Source organism: Triticum dicoccoides, chromosome 3A, assembly GCF_002162155.2.
Source record: "Triticum dicoccoides isolate Atlit2015 ecotype Zavitan chromosome 3A, WEW_v2.0, whole genome shotgun sequence".
In the NCBI taxonomy this organism is placed as follows: domain Eukaryota; kingdom Viridiplantae; phylum Streptophyta; class Magnoliopsida; order Poales; family Poaceae; genus Triticum; species Triticum dicoccoides.
Genome location: NC_041384.1, coordinates 689410704 through 689425727, shown reverse-complemented (window position 1 = coordinate 689425727; position 15024 = coordinate 689410704). Strand labels below are relative to the sequence as shown.

The window sequence follows — 15024 nt, the reverse complement described above, 5'->3', positions numbered from 1 at the left end:
TAACAGAGAGAAGCAAAGTTCATCATTTTTTTCTTTGCGGGGTAGCAAAATTCTTCATTATTTGTACTACCTCCGTTTTAAAATATATGATACCATGGTTGTACCAAAACATCATATATTTTGGAACAGAAGTAGTATAACAACACAATTGGTTTGATGCCAATGTTGGCAAATACCAAATGTTGACTAATGATTGATTGGTTACCAATTGTTTTTGCCAATCTCACCAAAAAGTTGCCAACTTTTGGTAATTTTGATTTTGGCAAATGTTGACATCAAAATTAGGCTATAAATCTTTGGGTGCCTACTCCCTCTGTATCTAAATATAGGTCTTATGTTTAGATACAGAGGAGTAATAGATTGTACTGTGGTGTTTATTTTGGTCTTCGTTCATGACTTAGAAGGCACAAGCAAGATGTTATGTTACCCCATCACACACCCAAAAGTGCATGCACTTTTTCTGTTGAGATCAAAAGGTGCATGATTCCACAAGCACACAATGTTAGCATACGAAACTCCAACAAAAGACTTGATGGTCCTTCACAGAATAAACTGAGAAATCTTTTAGAGTACTGAATTTAGTCGCCACCTCGCTGGCCTCTTGGAGGCTGACACACACAAAAATGTTACCCAGTCACTGTCACTTGGAGGCGCAGCGAGCAACTATCGCATTGAAAACGGCTCGCACGAGAAAGTTCAATAGGACACATGGCAACTTCAACGCAAAGAAGAAATAGGAGTGCACATCAACATCAGCCTACTAAAACGACGTATGTATGTGCCAACATAATTAACCCAAGTCAATTTATCGAGGAAAACGAAGTACAGAGTGTATGCGGAGACGGCGAGGGAGATAGCTGCCAGAAAAGAAAATTAAAGTCGGCTTGAAAGGAGCAGGCCATCTCTATCCCTCCCTCCCAAGGTTGGAATAATTTGCCGGCTGGTCGGGATCGGATGTACGCGACAACTTGAGCCTATCGGCGCAGAAGAAGAAGAAGAACTCGAGCCCATGGCGGTGGCCTGTCTTTTGTCAAACAAGGTTAAATTCCACAACCAACTAGTTTAGCATGAAGAATCCATGGAACAAATTAACTACATTGGAAAGACACTGGTAGCAAATTACACTTTGAAATCATCTAGGTGTTTGCGAAATTGTAAATCCCCAGGATCAATTGCATGAACTACGCTTTTGTTTGTATGCTACTCTGAAACCTGTATTTCCTTCACCCTATCACGAGCTAAATTCAGAAACTAGTATAGATGTTGCCAAAACTGATACACATTGTCAAAATTTCAACTATACTGTAATTTTTGGTGGTATAGTCAGTGCATAGTAGTTTTTGTTCGTTAAATGATTGATTTTAGACAATTTAAAATGCTACGCCGGCAACCTATAGGAAAATTGGTATATTTTGGGGGAAAGGAAAAAAAAAAAGCATGTGCGTACGTGTCTGCGTAGCAGAGAGTAGAGCTCGTTGTCTGTGTCTCCACTCGCGCGTCGTCAGCTCTGATGGATGGCCGGACCTCATGGTCGGTGCCCGTAGGACAAGCAGGCACTTACGGCGAGTCAACATGGGCGAGGAGGAGGGTGCGTGCGAGATGTCGACGTGCATTGGCTGCTCCCTGTCATGTGCAACTGCCCTACCAACTACCAATGCTAAACCTTTTATTAGGGAAACTACCAATGCTAAACCTAGCGGCCTGCTCGTGCAAAGACGGATCCGGGAGCAACTAGTTAACGAGCGCTCCTTCGGAAGCTTCGCAACGATCAGCGCCACTTGGTGCGCTCTCGGTCATTCGCCACGTGTCATGCTTTGGACGCTTCCTCTAGACTTTGTTTTTTTATTTTTCCGCACGCGTTTTCGGCTTTTTAAACGGTTTTTTTTGGTTTTTGTGATGTTTTGGTTTTCCCCCGGTCTTCCTTGGCTTTTCGATAAAAAAAAATTGGAAAAAAAATTTTAAGGCGTAAAAAACGTGTTTTTTTTTCTTTTGCGAAAGTCACGGTTTTTTTCCGCGAGAGGCACGCTTGTGCTTTAGCGAGAGTCACGGCCGTGCCTTTCGGAAACGAAAAAAAAACGTGTTTTCTGGTTTTTTTTCTTTTGTGCGAGTCATGGTTTTGCTTCCGCGAGAGGCACAGTTGTGCTTTCGCGAGAGTCACGGCTGTGCCTCTCGGAAGGGAAAAATAAAACACATTTTCTGTTTTTTTTATTTCGCGAGAGTCACGGTTTTGCTTCCGCGAGAGGCACGGTTGTGCTTTCGTGAGAGTCACGGCCGTGCCTCTCGGAAACGGAAAAAAAGACGCGTTTTCTGTTTTTTTTTCGTGAGAGTCACGGTTTTGTTTCCGCGACAGGCACGGTTGTGCTTTCACGAGAGTCACGGCCGTGCCTCTCGGAAACGGAAAAAAAGACGCGTTTTTTGTTTCTTTTTCCTTCCACGAGAGTCACGGTTTTGCTTTCACAAGAGGTACGGGTGTGATTTCGCGAGAGGCACGGGTGTGCCTCTTTCGGAAAGGGAAAAAACCATACTCCCGGCTCGGTTTTTTCGCCTGGTTTTTTTCGTCCGGTTTTTTTCATGAAAAAAAGTTCGTCGAAACCTATCAACATGTGATCTAGTTTTAAAGATCTCGACGCGAGGAATCCAATGGTGAAAACGGTTCGAGATTTGGACGAACGGTTTAAAAGATAAAGCGTTTTAAATAAACGAATCTACGAAAAAAGGGAAAACTCCCCGGTTGCGACAAGTGGCGCGCTGCATATGCGCCACTTGTCGCGACCTGGGAAAGTGGCGTGTTCTTTGCAACGAATACTCCTTAATTAGTGATTTCGGACGGATCCTTCAGGATTGAACCGGTCGTGTAAAGGGTGCCCCTATATCACGCATTCGGTGAGTCTGGTTTTCGACTTGCTGAAGGGGGGAGCAAGATGGGCAGTCCCACGCGCGCGGGAGGCCACAACCTCTTTCTTCTGTTTTTTTATGTTTCATGTTTCCGTCTTTTACTTTATTTTTGCACTTTTCTTTATGCTTTAAAATATTCTAAATATATGTGTTATAAAAAACACTCTGAAAACCTTTAAAAAATATTGAACAATTATTTGAAAAATGATAATCAAGCATTCAGAAAAATGTTGGACGTGTATAGAAAAATTGTTGATCATGTATTAAAAAAATGATGAAGTGTTTTTATCATGTATATAAAAATGTTAATGAAGCATTTAGAAAGATGTTGAACAAGTATTTGAAAAAAAAATATCAAGCATTTGGGAAATGAAAAATGTGGACCATCTATTAAAAAATGATGATTTTTTTATGATCTATATAAAAATGTTAATCAAGCATTTGAAAAAATGTTGAACAAGTATTTGATAAAGTTAATCAGGTATTTGGAAAATGATAAATGTGTATAGAATTTTTTTAACGATGTAAAAATGATGAAAAATAATAATCATGTATATAAAAATGTTAATCAAGCATTTGAAAAAAAATGAAAAAGTTTTTGAAAAATGTTAATCAAGCATTTGGAAAATGTTAAATGTGTATAGAATTTCTTGTTCACTATGTATGAAAATTTTGTTAATATTTTTATATGAAAATTTTGTTAATTAAGCATTTAAGGAAATGTATAGAAAAAATGCTACTCTTGTATGTCAATCTAGCATTTGAAAAATATTAAAAATGTGTATACAAAAAATGTCGATCATGTATTAAAAAATTGTTAATCCTTATATATGAACACTGTTAATCAAGCATTTTAAGAAAATGTATAAAAAATATTGATGATGTATTCAAAAAATGCTTGTCTTGAATTTTAGAAATGTTGGTCAAGCATTTAGAAATTGTAAAAAATCCGTATACAAAAGTTGACAATGTATTTAAAAAATTAAATATGTATTTATAAAAATGTTGTTAATATATTCAAAAAATGTAGAATAAATCAATAAATAAATAAAATTAAACCAAATTAAATGTTAAACAGAAGAAACTTATGCAAAAAGAATGAAGAAACAATAAATCGAAGAAGAAGAAGGGAAAGATACAAAAGGAAATGAAAAAGAAAAAACTGAGAAAACTGAAAAAATAAGAAAACCAGAGAAGAAACAAAAAAATGAAGGAAAACAAACAAATGAAGCAGAGTCGAACTAGCGAACCGATCGACCGCTCACGAGCGAACTTGGCGTGGCAGCAATCGAAAAAAAATGGGCCGGCCGAGCTGCTACAGGATATGAAAAATCCTTAAGCAAGAGCAGTTAGCGTCTCGCCTAATGCGAGACATAACTCTCACGTCGTGTAAAGGGGATGAGGGTCTGCAGCCTCCAGCCTGCATGTGGTGGACTGGGCTGCGAAGCATTGGTAAAAGAAAATGCAAAAACCTGGACGAGCCACAACCCAGTTCAACCCCAATTAAGGCCTCTTTTAGTTCATAGGATAGGATTATCATAGGAATAGGAATTTTGTAGGAAATAAGACGTCATGTATCTCAAATTCTATGAGTAGAAATAGGAAACAAGATGTCATTTGGTTGACATCAAAAAAAAATTTCCATTGAGTTTAGGCTCATTTTTATTTTCCTATGAAATGTGAAGGATAGGAACCAATCCTATGTAGAAATAGGAATCTATTTCTATGAACCAAATGTCTCTAAAGAAAAAAAATCCTATAAAAATCCTATCCTCTAAAATTCCTATGAAATTCCTCCAAACCAAAGGAGGCCTAAGCTTTGCCCCTCCTTATGGGATACGGTGAGTGAGTTTGTACCTTATAGAGATGAGTGTACATGAGCATCTATGATGGTACTACGTACAAAATAAAAGTTGGCTGAATTTATAATTTGGGTAAATCTATTTCGTGAACGAAGAAGAAACAAAGTTGAAGGGGAAGAAAAGAAAGCCGGTGGGTCCTAATCTAATAATTTAGAAAATCAACTTGTCTAAAATAAGTTTTTCTTTTTAGGACCATGGCAAAACTTAAACCAAGGATGAAACATACTCGTCTCTCATTACAATTCTAGCATCTAAAGGGACGTTAGTGACCATAGAGAAATCGCCTGTTCTCCTTGCTATGGCTGCCAGTTTGTGGGCCAACTTGTTTTTGTCCCTGGTGACGATGTTGATTTCCGAGCTAGGGAAGGTAGAAAGGATCCTTTTCATGTCAGATTGCACAGCATGACAGGCTGATCTGCATATCTGACTAGATTGCAGTCCTCGTCCAAATCCGGCGTTGTCCGTTTCAAGAACCAGTTGGCCATCGAAATGAATTGCTAATTCTGTGAGACCCATCATAGTTGTTGCGCCTTGTGCTTCTGCCGAGTTGCAACAGCCAAGTCTACACCCGACCGAGATAAGGGCATGCCCCTTGTGGTTCCTAGCCACAACACCTCCCCACGTTTCTCCTGTTTCCTCTTTGCCCGGGTCCGGAGCAGACCACTTAGGCCTTGTTCAGTTGCGGGTGAATCCGAGTGGATTGAAGGGGTTTGAGGGGGATTTAAACCTCTTCTAAGTCAAAATATGAACCAATCCCTGCCAATCCCCTCCAATCTTCTTGGGGAGAGGATTAACCGAACAAAGCCTTACTGGGCACTGGGATTACCGGTATGCAAACTCTTTCTGGGAATAAGGATTGTTTATTCTTCGGCCCCACATCGGTAATGTCACATGCGGCCACCATGAGATCTTCTTTTAGCCTAAGCAGATACTGCACTGAACCAAAGATGGTGTCTTTCTTATCGCCATGCACCAGGTTGTTCCTCAGATTCCACGCCCGCCAAAGGACCAACAGAATGTTATTTCTGACATTCTTTGTTTGAGACATCAATAGCATCTGAAGTCAATCCACTCCAGTATATCTGAGATTAGACTCCCTAGGCAATTCCCAATAGTTTCTCGTTGCATGCCTTAGCGCCCGGCTTCTTGTGCAGGTGATAATGGCATGGAATTCGTCTTTTTTCTCCATCCCACAGATTTCACACACATTGTCATCCACTATGGTTCGTCTGAATGTGTTATGCTTTGTGGGCAGGGAATTAGTGGCCACTCTCCAACCGAAAAATCTTGACCTTTTTCGGAATATCTGCCTTCCAAATAACATCCCAAATGATGCGGTCACCCGGCTCGCTTGAAGAACTTGTCGCCCTCTCTGTTTTATTTCTTTGGATCGTGTCTGCAAGTTTATAGGCACTCTTGACTGTAAAAGTCCCAGATTTTTCATAATGCCATGCTACACAATCCTCCACATCCTCTCTTGGAATTCTTAACTTGCAAATCTCATCCGCATCGAACTCATGGAAAATTTGTTTCACTAGTTCCATCTTCCACTCCTTTGTTACCGGGTCAATCAGTTGATTGACCCATCGGAGTCTTGACCTCCATATGAAAGCAGCAACTTTTAGTTCTTCTTTCCTCGTGATCCATTGATCTTTTGTTATTTGTATGCTTCTTTCATTTTCTATACGCCAAATCAGACCATTTTTCAATAGTTCGAGTCCAAACTCAATCCCCCTCATGCAGGAGAGGCATCTAATGAGAAAACCGTGTCGATGAGTTTTCCATTGGGGTAGTATTTAGACTTTAGTACTCTTGCGCATAGACTCTCTGGTTTAGTAAGCAGCCTCCACCCTTGCCTTGCCAGAAGGGCCAGCCTCATAAAACTGTTGCGCGAGCATATTCATTGATTTGATTTTCTTTTAACACAGCATATTGATTGATAACCACTTTAGCTGGAACTATATTGAGTTTTTTCTGACTGCAAATAGACTTTATTTCTCAAATAATAGACATGTCATTTACAAGCAGATGAGAAATAAAATCAGGGATCTCATCATCCCAAGAACTAGAAGATCTAGTAGTAAAAGAGTTCTTTGCTAATTCATCTGCCACCTGATTGGCCTCTCTATAGCAATGTCTGAAGGATATGGACGCAAAGTCCATCATAAGTTGTTTACACTCTGTGATGATAGCTACCTCCGGGCCTAAATAATCATCAACTTGGTTCAGCGAGTCCACTGCGAACGAACAATCTGATTCAATTTTTATGTTGTTGCATCCAATGTGAATTGCCAAGTATATCCCGTTTCTGATGGTAGTTAGCTCAGTTGAGTCAACTCCACTGATGTTTGGAACAAACCAACTTGCTGCAGCAATAAAATCACCCGGTAGTCCCGAGCCACAGCACCACGAGCACCTGAAAGTGTTTCATACTGAAAGGAAGCATCAACATTTATCTTCACGATCCCATATCCTGGTTTCCTCCACATGTGGTCGTTCTTACATATTGGTCCTTTGGGTATAGTTGACCTGAGGAAATTTGTCGCCAAAACCTTGATGGCTAGTGCAGTTTTTTCCGGCGTTTGGACTTTGACTCCCTTTACTATCTGTCGGCGCTGCCACCATATATACCATGCTGCTACAACAGCAAGCTCCGCCGTTGGTACCTCCGCATCATTGCCCTAAAGCTTTGATAAATTTTCCATTGTAATAGATCCTGATCTGTCCTCGGCGACAGCTTTCCGTATGACTTGTAGCAAGCCCAGGCGCTCCCAAACATCCGTCGCTCGTCGGCACCTAAATAAGCAGTGTTGAATGTCTTCTGCTCCGACTAAACAAACTGGACATTGAGCTGAGCATGGGATGTGTCGGCTTGCTAATACACCAAAGCATGGGAGGGCGCCATGCAAAACTTTCCATGCAAAATGTTTATCTTCCCTGGTATTTTCAGCTTCCACATATCCTTCCAAACTGAGTTTATATTTTCTGTACCTTGCCCATCAGCTCGCACCCACTGTGCCCCATGTTGATGTTCAAACTCCTTATGATAAGCCGATCGCACGGAAAACGTGCCTGATCGTGTATAGTTCCAAGCCACAAAGTCTTCCGTCAAGTGATAATTCAAGGGGATTTGTAATATTCTATGAACATCAAGAGGAGAGGACACATCATGAATTAGATCCTCATCCCACTGGCCTGTGTACGGATTTATTAACTCATCAATCTTTGAAAGCATTGTTGCCTCCTATTCGTGATTACTTTCCTTGTGACACTTGATGGAATCCATGGATCATGCCAAATATCAATTTGAGCTCCACTTTCAACACGCCAAATGCAACCCCGCTTAAAAGTCTGAATACCCGCGACAATACTCTGCCAAGTATAAGAAGAGCCTTTTTTTGGTCCAGCTTTCAATATGTCACCATCTGGGTAATATTTTGCCCTCGGAACTTGCGCACACAAAGAATTCGGGTTTTGGATTAGTCGCCAACACTGTTTTGCTAACATAGCAAGATTAAAACTGTGCAAGTCTCTAAAACCCAATCCCCCTTCCTTCTTCGGAATACACAACCTCCACCACGCAAACCAATGCATTTTCTTTTTTCCCTCATTGTCACCCCACCAGAACCCAGCAATTTCATCAGTGATAGACTTACAGATTCCTTTAGGCAATTTAAAAACTGACATTGCATAAGAAGGTATTGCTTGGGCTACCGACTTTACCAATACCTCTTTACCTTGCATCGAGAGTGTTTTCTCCTTCCACCCTTTCAACCTCTAGCAAACTCTATCGATAAGTGCTGGAAACAGTCAGTTTTGTCGACTCCCACCATTGTAGGGAGACCCAAGTATGTGTCGGATAGAGCTTCTGTCTCAATATTTAATTCTGTACACACATTCTCCCTGGTATTGACATTAGTATTAGGACTAAAAAATATACTCGATTTAGCATTACTAACTAGTTGCCCAGAACTAGCACAATATGTGTCAAGAATCCTTTTGAGTGTACTTGCATTATGTGAGTCCGCCTTCATTAGGATCAAGGAGTCATCTGCAAACAGTAAATGTGAGATATGGGGAGCATTTCTACAAATACGGACCCCTTCCAGACCTCCAATTTCCTGTTCATGAGCTAATAAGCTTGAAAAACCCTCGGAGCACAAGAGAAATAAATAAGGTGATAATGGGTCGCCCTGTCTGAGCCCTCTTGTGGGAGCGAATTCTTCAGTTTCTGTATTATTGAACCGGACCCTATAGCTTACTGAAGATACACACTCCATGATAAGCTCCACCCAATGTGCATGAAATCCCATCCGCAACATTATTTTTTTCCAAGAAGCCCCATCAACACAGTCGTAGGCTTTGTTCATGTCCAGCTTCACGGCACAAAATCCATTTGATCCATGTGTTTTTTTCTTGATTGCATGAAAACACTCATAAGCTACCAACACATTATCAGTAATAAGTCTGCCTGGGACGAAAACACTTTGTGTTGGAGATATAATTTCAAGAAGGATTCCTTTTAGTCTGTTTGCAAACATTTTTGAAATTATTTTATAAACCACATTGCAAAGACTGATTGGCCTGTATTGCATAATTACCTCTGGACTATTGACCTTGGGAATTAGCACTACATTTGTTGAATTCCATTCTGAAGGGATCTTCCTTTTATTTATAGCATTGAGCACTTCATCAGTCAACTCGTCCCTACAATGTGTCAAAATCTTTTAAAAAAGATAGCATGAAGTCCGTCCGGGCCAGGAGCCTTCAAATCTCCTATTTGAAATAAAGCTTGGCGAACATCCTCCCTCGTGTACTCAGCCAAAAGCATATTATTCATATCGACGATCACCACGGGTTTTACAGAGTTCAGCAATCCTTGGTCCACCACACCCATATCGAATGTGAAGAGGCCGTGGAAGTAGTCCCTAATTAGGGACTTAAGATTATCATTATCATCCACCCAGGAATCACTACTACTCTTGAGCTTTTTTATTACTAAATATATTGAGTTGCCTATGTATGTTGGCCTGATCATTTCAGTAGAGGGGAAAGTGCTTTTGAACATGATGAGTCTATGCCGACTATGGGCAAAAGAACAGAACAGGTTTGGTGGACGACAGGAGCAGAGCAAAAGGAACACTCTTCCTCTACATCCAGCAGATTTCCCCACCGGCCGCGGCCGCCGGAAGCCACCGGAACCAGATACACCGCAGGCTCCGGGGAGGCGCATCTGCTCCGCCGCGCCCGCCGGCACGCCGCCGCCTGTGACTACTGACCCCCTTATAAACTTCCGTGAACCACCCACCCAACCTGAGCCGGATCAGAGAACCCATCCCCACACCACCACCACAGATGGCGTCCGACTCCGCCGCGACGGTCGACGGCAGCGCGCTGGCGGGGCGGGCGCTGGCGGCCGCCGGGGCGCGGCACATGTTCGGGGTGGTGGGCATCCCGGTGACCTCGCTGGCCTCCCGCGCCGCCGCCGCGGGCTGCCGCTTCCTCGCCTTCCGCAACGAGCAGTCCGCGGGGTACGCCGCCGCGGCCTACGGCTTCCTCACGGGCCGCCCCGGCCTGCTCCTCACCGTCTCCGGGCCCGGCTGCGTCCACGGCCTCGCCGGCCTCTCCCACGCCACCGCCAACGCCTGGCCGCTCCTCATGGTCTCCGGCTCCTGCGACCAGCGAGACGCCGGCCGGGGCGACTTCCAGGAGCTCGACCAGATCGCCGCCACCAAGCCCTTCGCCAAGCTCGCCGTCAAGGCCGCCGCCATCGCCGACATCCCCCGCCTCGTCTTCCAGGCCCTCGCCGCCACCGTCGCCGGCCGCCCCGGCGGCTGCTACCTCGACATCCCCTCCGACGTCCTCCACCAAACCCTCGCCGAATCTGAGGCGGCCTCCCTCATAGCGGAGGCCGTGGCCGCGGCCGGTTCCGCCGATCCGTCCCCGCCGAAACACAAGTCCCTGGACCAGGGCATCGTGGAGGCGGCCGAGCTGCTCCGGCGCGCGGAGCGGCCGCTGGTTGTGGTCGGGAAGGGCGCGGCGTACGCCCGCGCCGAGGAGGCGATCCAGAAGCTGGTGGACACCACCGGCATCCCCTTCCTTCCCACTCCCATGGGGAAGGGGGTCGTGCCGGATGTGCACCCACTCTCCTCCACCGCCGCGCGTTCCCTCGCCATTGGGCAGTGCGATGTGGCGCTCGTCGTCGGCGCGAGGCTCAACTGGTTGCTTCACTTCGGTGAGCCTCCCAAGTGGTCCAAGGATGTCAAGTTCATACTTGTGGACGTTTCTGAAGATGAAATTGAGCTTCGGAAGCCCCAGGTCGGTCTGGTTGGGGATGCAAAGAGAGTCGTTGAGCTCCTCAACAGGGAGATCAAGGATCAGCCATTCTGCCTGGCGCGATCGCACCCGTGGGTTGATGCAATCACCAAGAAGAGCAAGGATAATGTGCTTAAGATGGAGGCACAGCTTGTGAAGGATGTTGTGCCGTTCAATTTCATGACACCCATGCGGATCATTCGTGATGCGATCCTTGCCGAGGGGAGCCCTGCTCCAATAGTGGTCTCGGAAGGGGCCAATACCATGGATGTTGGCAGGGCTGTGCTTGTGCAGAATGAGCCAAGGACAAGACTGGATGCAGGGACATGGGGAACGATGGGTGTTGGGTTGGGGTACTGTGTTGCAGCAGCAGTGGCTGAGCCAGAACGGCTCGTAGTTGCTGTGGAGGGCGACTCTGGATTTGGTTTCAGTGCAATGGAGGTTGAGGTACGTGTAATGGCATCCGCTACTTGGTTTAATTTGCGCAAAAGTATTATTGCTACCTTGTTTGTTTCATGTTGTTATTTTCTTTTGCTATTATATCATGCTGTTGTGAGCTGAAATTGACATTTTTGGTTGAGCCAAACAAGGGTAGTAGATTGGGCACTTCATGCTATTGTCAATGAGCATTTCTACCGTGCTTAGAAGGTACCACAAGGTACTGGTACTTCCTAAGCAGAACTGAACAATGAAAAGTAGGTACAATTTCTTACTGGGTTACAGATGCCAAAAGAGAGGATCAACCACACATCTCACACAGCAACATAAATTAATCTTCAGAAGACATCTTTAACTCATTAACACAGAAACACAGACACTATACACCAGCATTCTATACTTTACAAACAGCCATAGGTAAAATTGAGTAGTGGGAGCAGTGGCAGGGGTGGATGAGCATGGATGGGAGGATGCACCCAAGCGGTTGGATCTGAAAAGGAGTACCTCGAGGTCAGTGCGGAGACAAGTTCCGGCTGGTGGTACCCTGTAATGTCGGATATGTGTTTGAGGTTGATACTGATGGCGATGAACCTGTGACGCTTGCGCAGCCGATGCTGCAGTTACTGCCGGCGGCCTGCTACACCTAGGCCGGACTTGGAGATGGAAGCAAAGCAGGGTTGAGAGGTTGTCCAGCTAGGGAAACTCATGGAGGAGGCGTGTGGGGGTTGACATTATGGTTGCCCGTTAGAGTTGTTAGAGGCATAGACGGGCTTCTTTTTCTTACTCATAAACAGTAGGGGAGGGTTTGCACGTGTGTGAAGTTTTTGCAAGTAGCCAGTGAGGGATAGGGTTGTACCCGGTAGTCTCTGCGATCAGAAAATGCCATGAAACATTGCTATTCTACCCTTGTGACTTGGTACCTCCACCTTCACAGCGTCTTGGCATGTAGTACCAGAAGGTACCAAGCAATTATAGCCATTATATGGGGACACGATATGAACCGCTGAGCTGCCTTTCCAGGACAGTAGAAATGACCATTGTCAATAATTCAGACAATACTAGACACATCATCCAAGTACATCAACTCTCACAAGTATTATTGTGAACTATGATTTCTCGAACACACTCTTATCTATGACTTCATGGCAAAAAGGCTCAATTGGTACACAAAGATGAATTGCCATTTAAATAGTATATTTCACACATTAATTTCACAGTTTGATATGCCCCTTGCAAAATGTTGCACAAACTACACTTTTATCATTTCCGTAGTCTATGCTGTTTTTCCAACAAGTATGGTCCTTGAAATTGATTCTTAAAGCTGTGGTTTGGTAGTTTTGACAAAAAAAAAAGGTGCCTGAGGATTGTTCATGCTGGTGCATTTGTAAATACATGTCTTGAATGTAGAAAACCTGTTTTGGCAACTTACAGATATCACCAGCATTGTAAACACAAATGTGCTGTTGGGTGAGGATGAAAAAAGTCCTTAGGCTATTTAGTGGCGGGAAAAAAAAGCATCGAACATGCCTAAAAAGCACTAAGCAACGCCAGCATGGCCCAGCCACCTCTAGATTCACCAAATATCAGTAGAACAGAACTCCATTCCAGGGGTCTCCAGATGTTTCGCGATAGTGCCCAACTGCCCATAATCGTAGCAATCTTGCACACGAGAATAGCCTGGTTTGGATGACGAAAAGCTTTTTTATAAAATATAACGTCATTGTGGCACAACAAAATAACCCAACAAACTGCCACAGGTCCACACATGGTAGTAGAGTGAAGATTCCATCCTAGACCATCTAACCATTGCCCAAACAATGTGTGTTGCTAGTTGAAGGATTTAAATTGAAATCTATGCGCACTAACCCCCACATGAAGCGAGCAACGTGACAATCAAAGGAGGTGCTGGATAGCCTCATCATGTCCGAGCAACACGACTTCCTTCCTTGCCGGTTTCTTTTGAGCAAATTATCTTTGGTGAGAATTACCACTCGACCCAATTCCACAGGTGAGAGTGAGACAATAGTACATTGAATGGACAGTAAATTGTCCTTTCTGACCCCATGTGTGGCAATCAGGCCCATCAGATAATTGGACCTGTGCTACCAATTCATTCCATGGTACCAGTTAGAGAATCATTCTAGTGACTTATACATCATCAAACTTTTGGCTGTTACTCTTATCGGTTATATGTTTTTTCTTTGTTTGCCAGCTTCATTCAGATGGCCTTTGTTGTTTCTAACAGCCTTGTTTAGGTATCCTTCATGTGGGCCTTGCTTATTTTGTTTGTTGTGTGTGTTTGTGCCTGATAACTAGTCTGACCTTGAAGAAAATGGTTTTTCCTTGTAAATAAAATAGTTGTATGACACATCAAACATTTTTTTCCACTACGTTGGACCAAATATAGATCTCCTAACTATCTACAATCTTCTGTTTTTACTTTGCAGACCTTGGTGAGGTACCAGCTGCCCGTTGTCGTCATTGTGTTCAACAACAACGGTGTCTACGGTGGCGACAGAAGAGGCCCAGATGAGTTAACAGGCCCCTACAAAGATGACCCCGCGCCAACCTCCTTCGTTCCTGGGGCAGGTTACCACAAGATGATGGAAGCGTTCGGAGGAAAGGGTTATCTCGTCGAGACACCGGACGAGCTAAGATCTGCCCTCTCGGAGTCGTTCCACGCCAGGAAACCGGCGGTGATCAATGTCACCATTGACCCATATGCAGGCGCGGAGAGCGGCAGGATGCAGCACAAGAACTGAGTGCGCCCGCAGGTGCGATGTTGAAGGGTTCATTGCTCTGTATTGCAGCTGGCGTGTTGAAATCAAAATGGACACCCCGAGGAACTAAGATCTGAACCTACTTGTCGCTGCCCCTGAAATAAGAAGCCCTACTGGCACTGGATAGTCTCGACTTCGCCGGTGGCGTGTGACTTTGTATATTGTGTTTGTGGACACTAGCAATTGATTGTATACTTGTATAATTCAAGTGTTAGCGGCAGAGTGCAACTGGGACTACTGCTGCGTATCGGTCGCGCAATTCTGTTGAGCTTTTCTGGAAGGTGCCCCATTTAGCGAAAATTGCTAATGAAGCCTGAATTTTTTTATGTTCCGAAAATTTCTGAAAAAATTACACACATACCTATGAATGTATACTACTTGCGTGTAAAGTTTCACGGCGACGTGAGCTACACTAAAATAACAAAATCATAATGTTTCTAGCTAATGAAGCCTGAAATTTTTTTATTTTCCAAAAAATTCTGAAAAAATACACACACACATACCTATCTATGAATGTACACTACTTGCGTGTAAAGTTTCACGGTGAAATACATTTTTTACGTGAGCTACACCAAAATAACAAAATCATAATGTTTCTAGCACATGTACTATTCACTATTAAGATATACTCCATGGACATGATTTTGTTTGGCCATGGGTTTTTTTTGCGAGCTCACACAAATGTATTTCATAATAAAAATTTACATACATCTATAAGTACTTATGTATGTATT

At 43.8% G+C, this 15024-nt stretch overlaps 1 protein-coding gene across 1 annotated transcript; it reads left to right on the top strand.

The window, feature by feature from the left end:
- The first annotated feature begins 9859 nt into the window (after nt 1–9859).
- LOC119270248 (2-hydroxyacyl-CoA lyase-like) lies at nt 9860–14616 on the top strand. The gene is made up of 2 exons (XM_037552241.1): nt 9860–11519; nt 13958–14616. Exons 1-2 carry the CDS (start codon nt 10113–10115, stop codon nt 14270–14272), a joined length of 1722 nt encoding a protein of 573 aa, XP_037408138.1. The 5' UTR covers nt 9860–10112; the 3' UTR covers nt 14273–14616.
- Nucleotides 14617–15024: the final 408 nt, after the last annotated feature.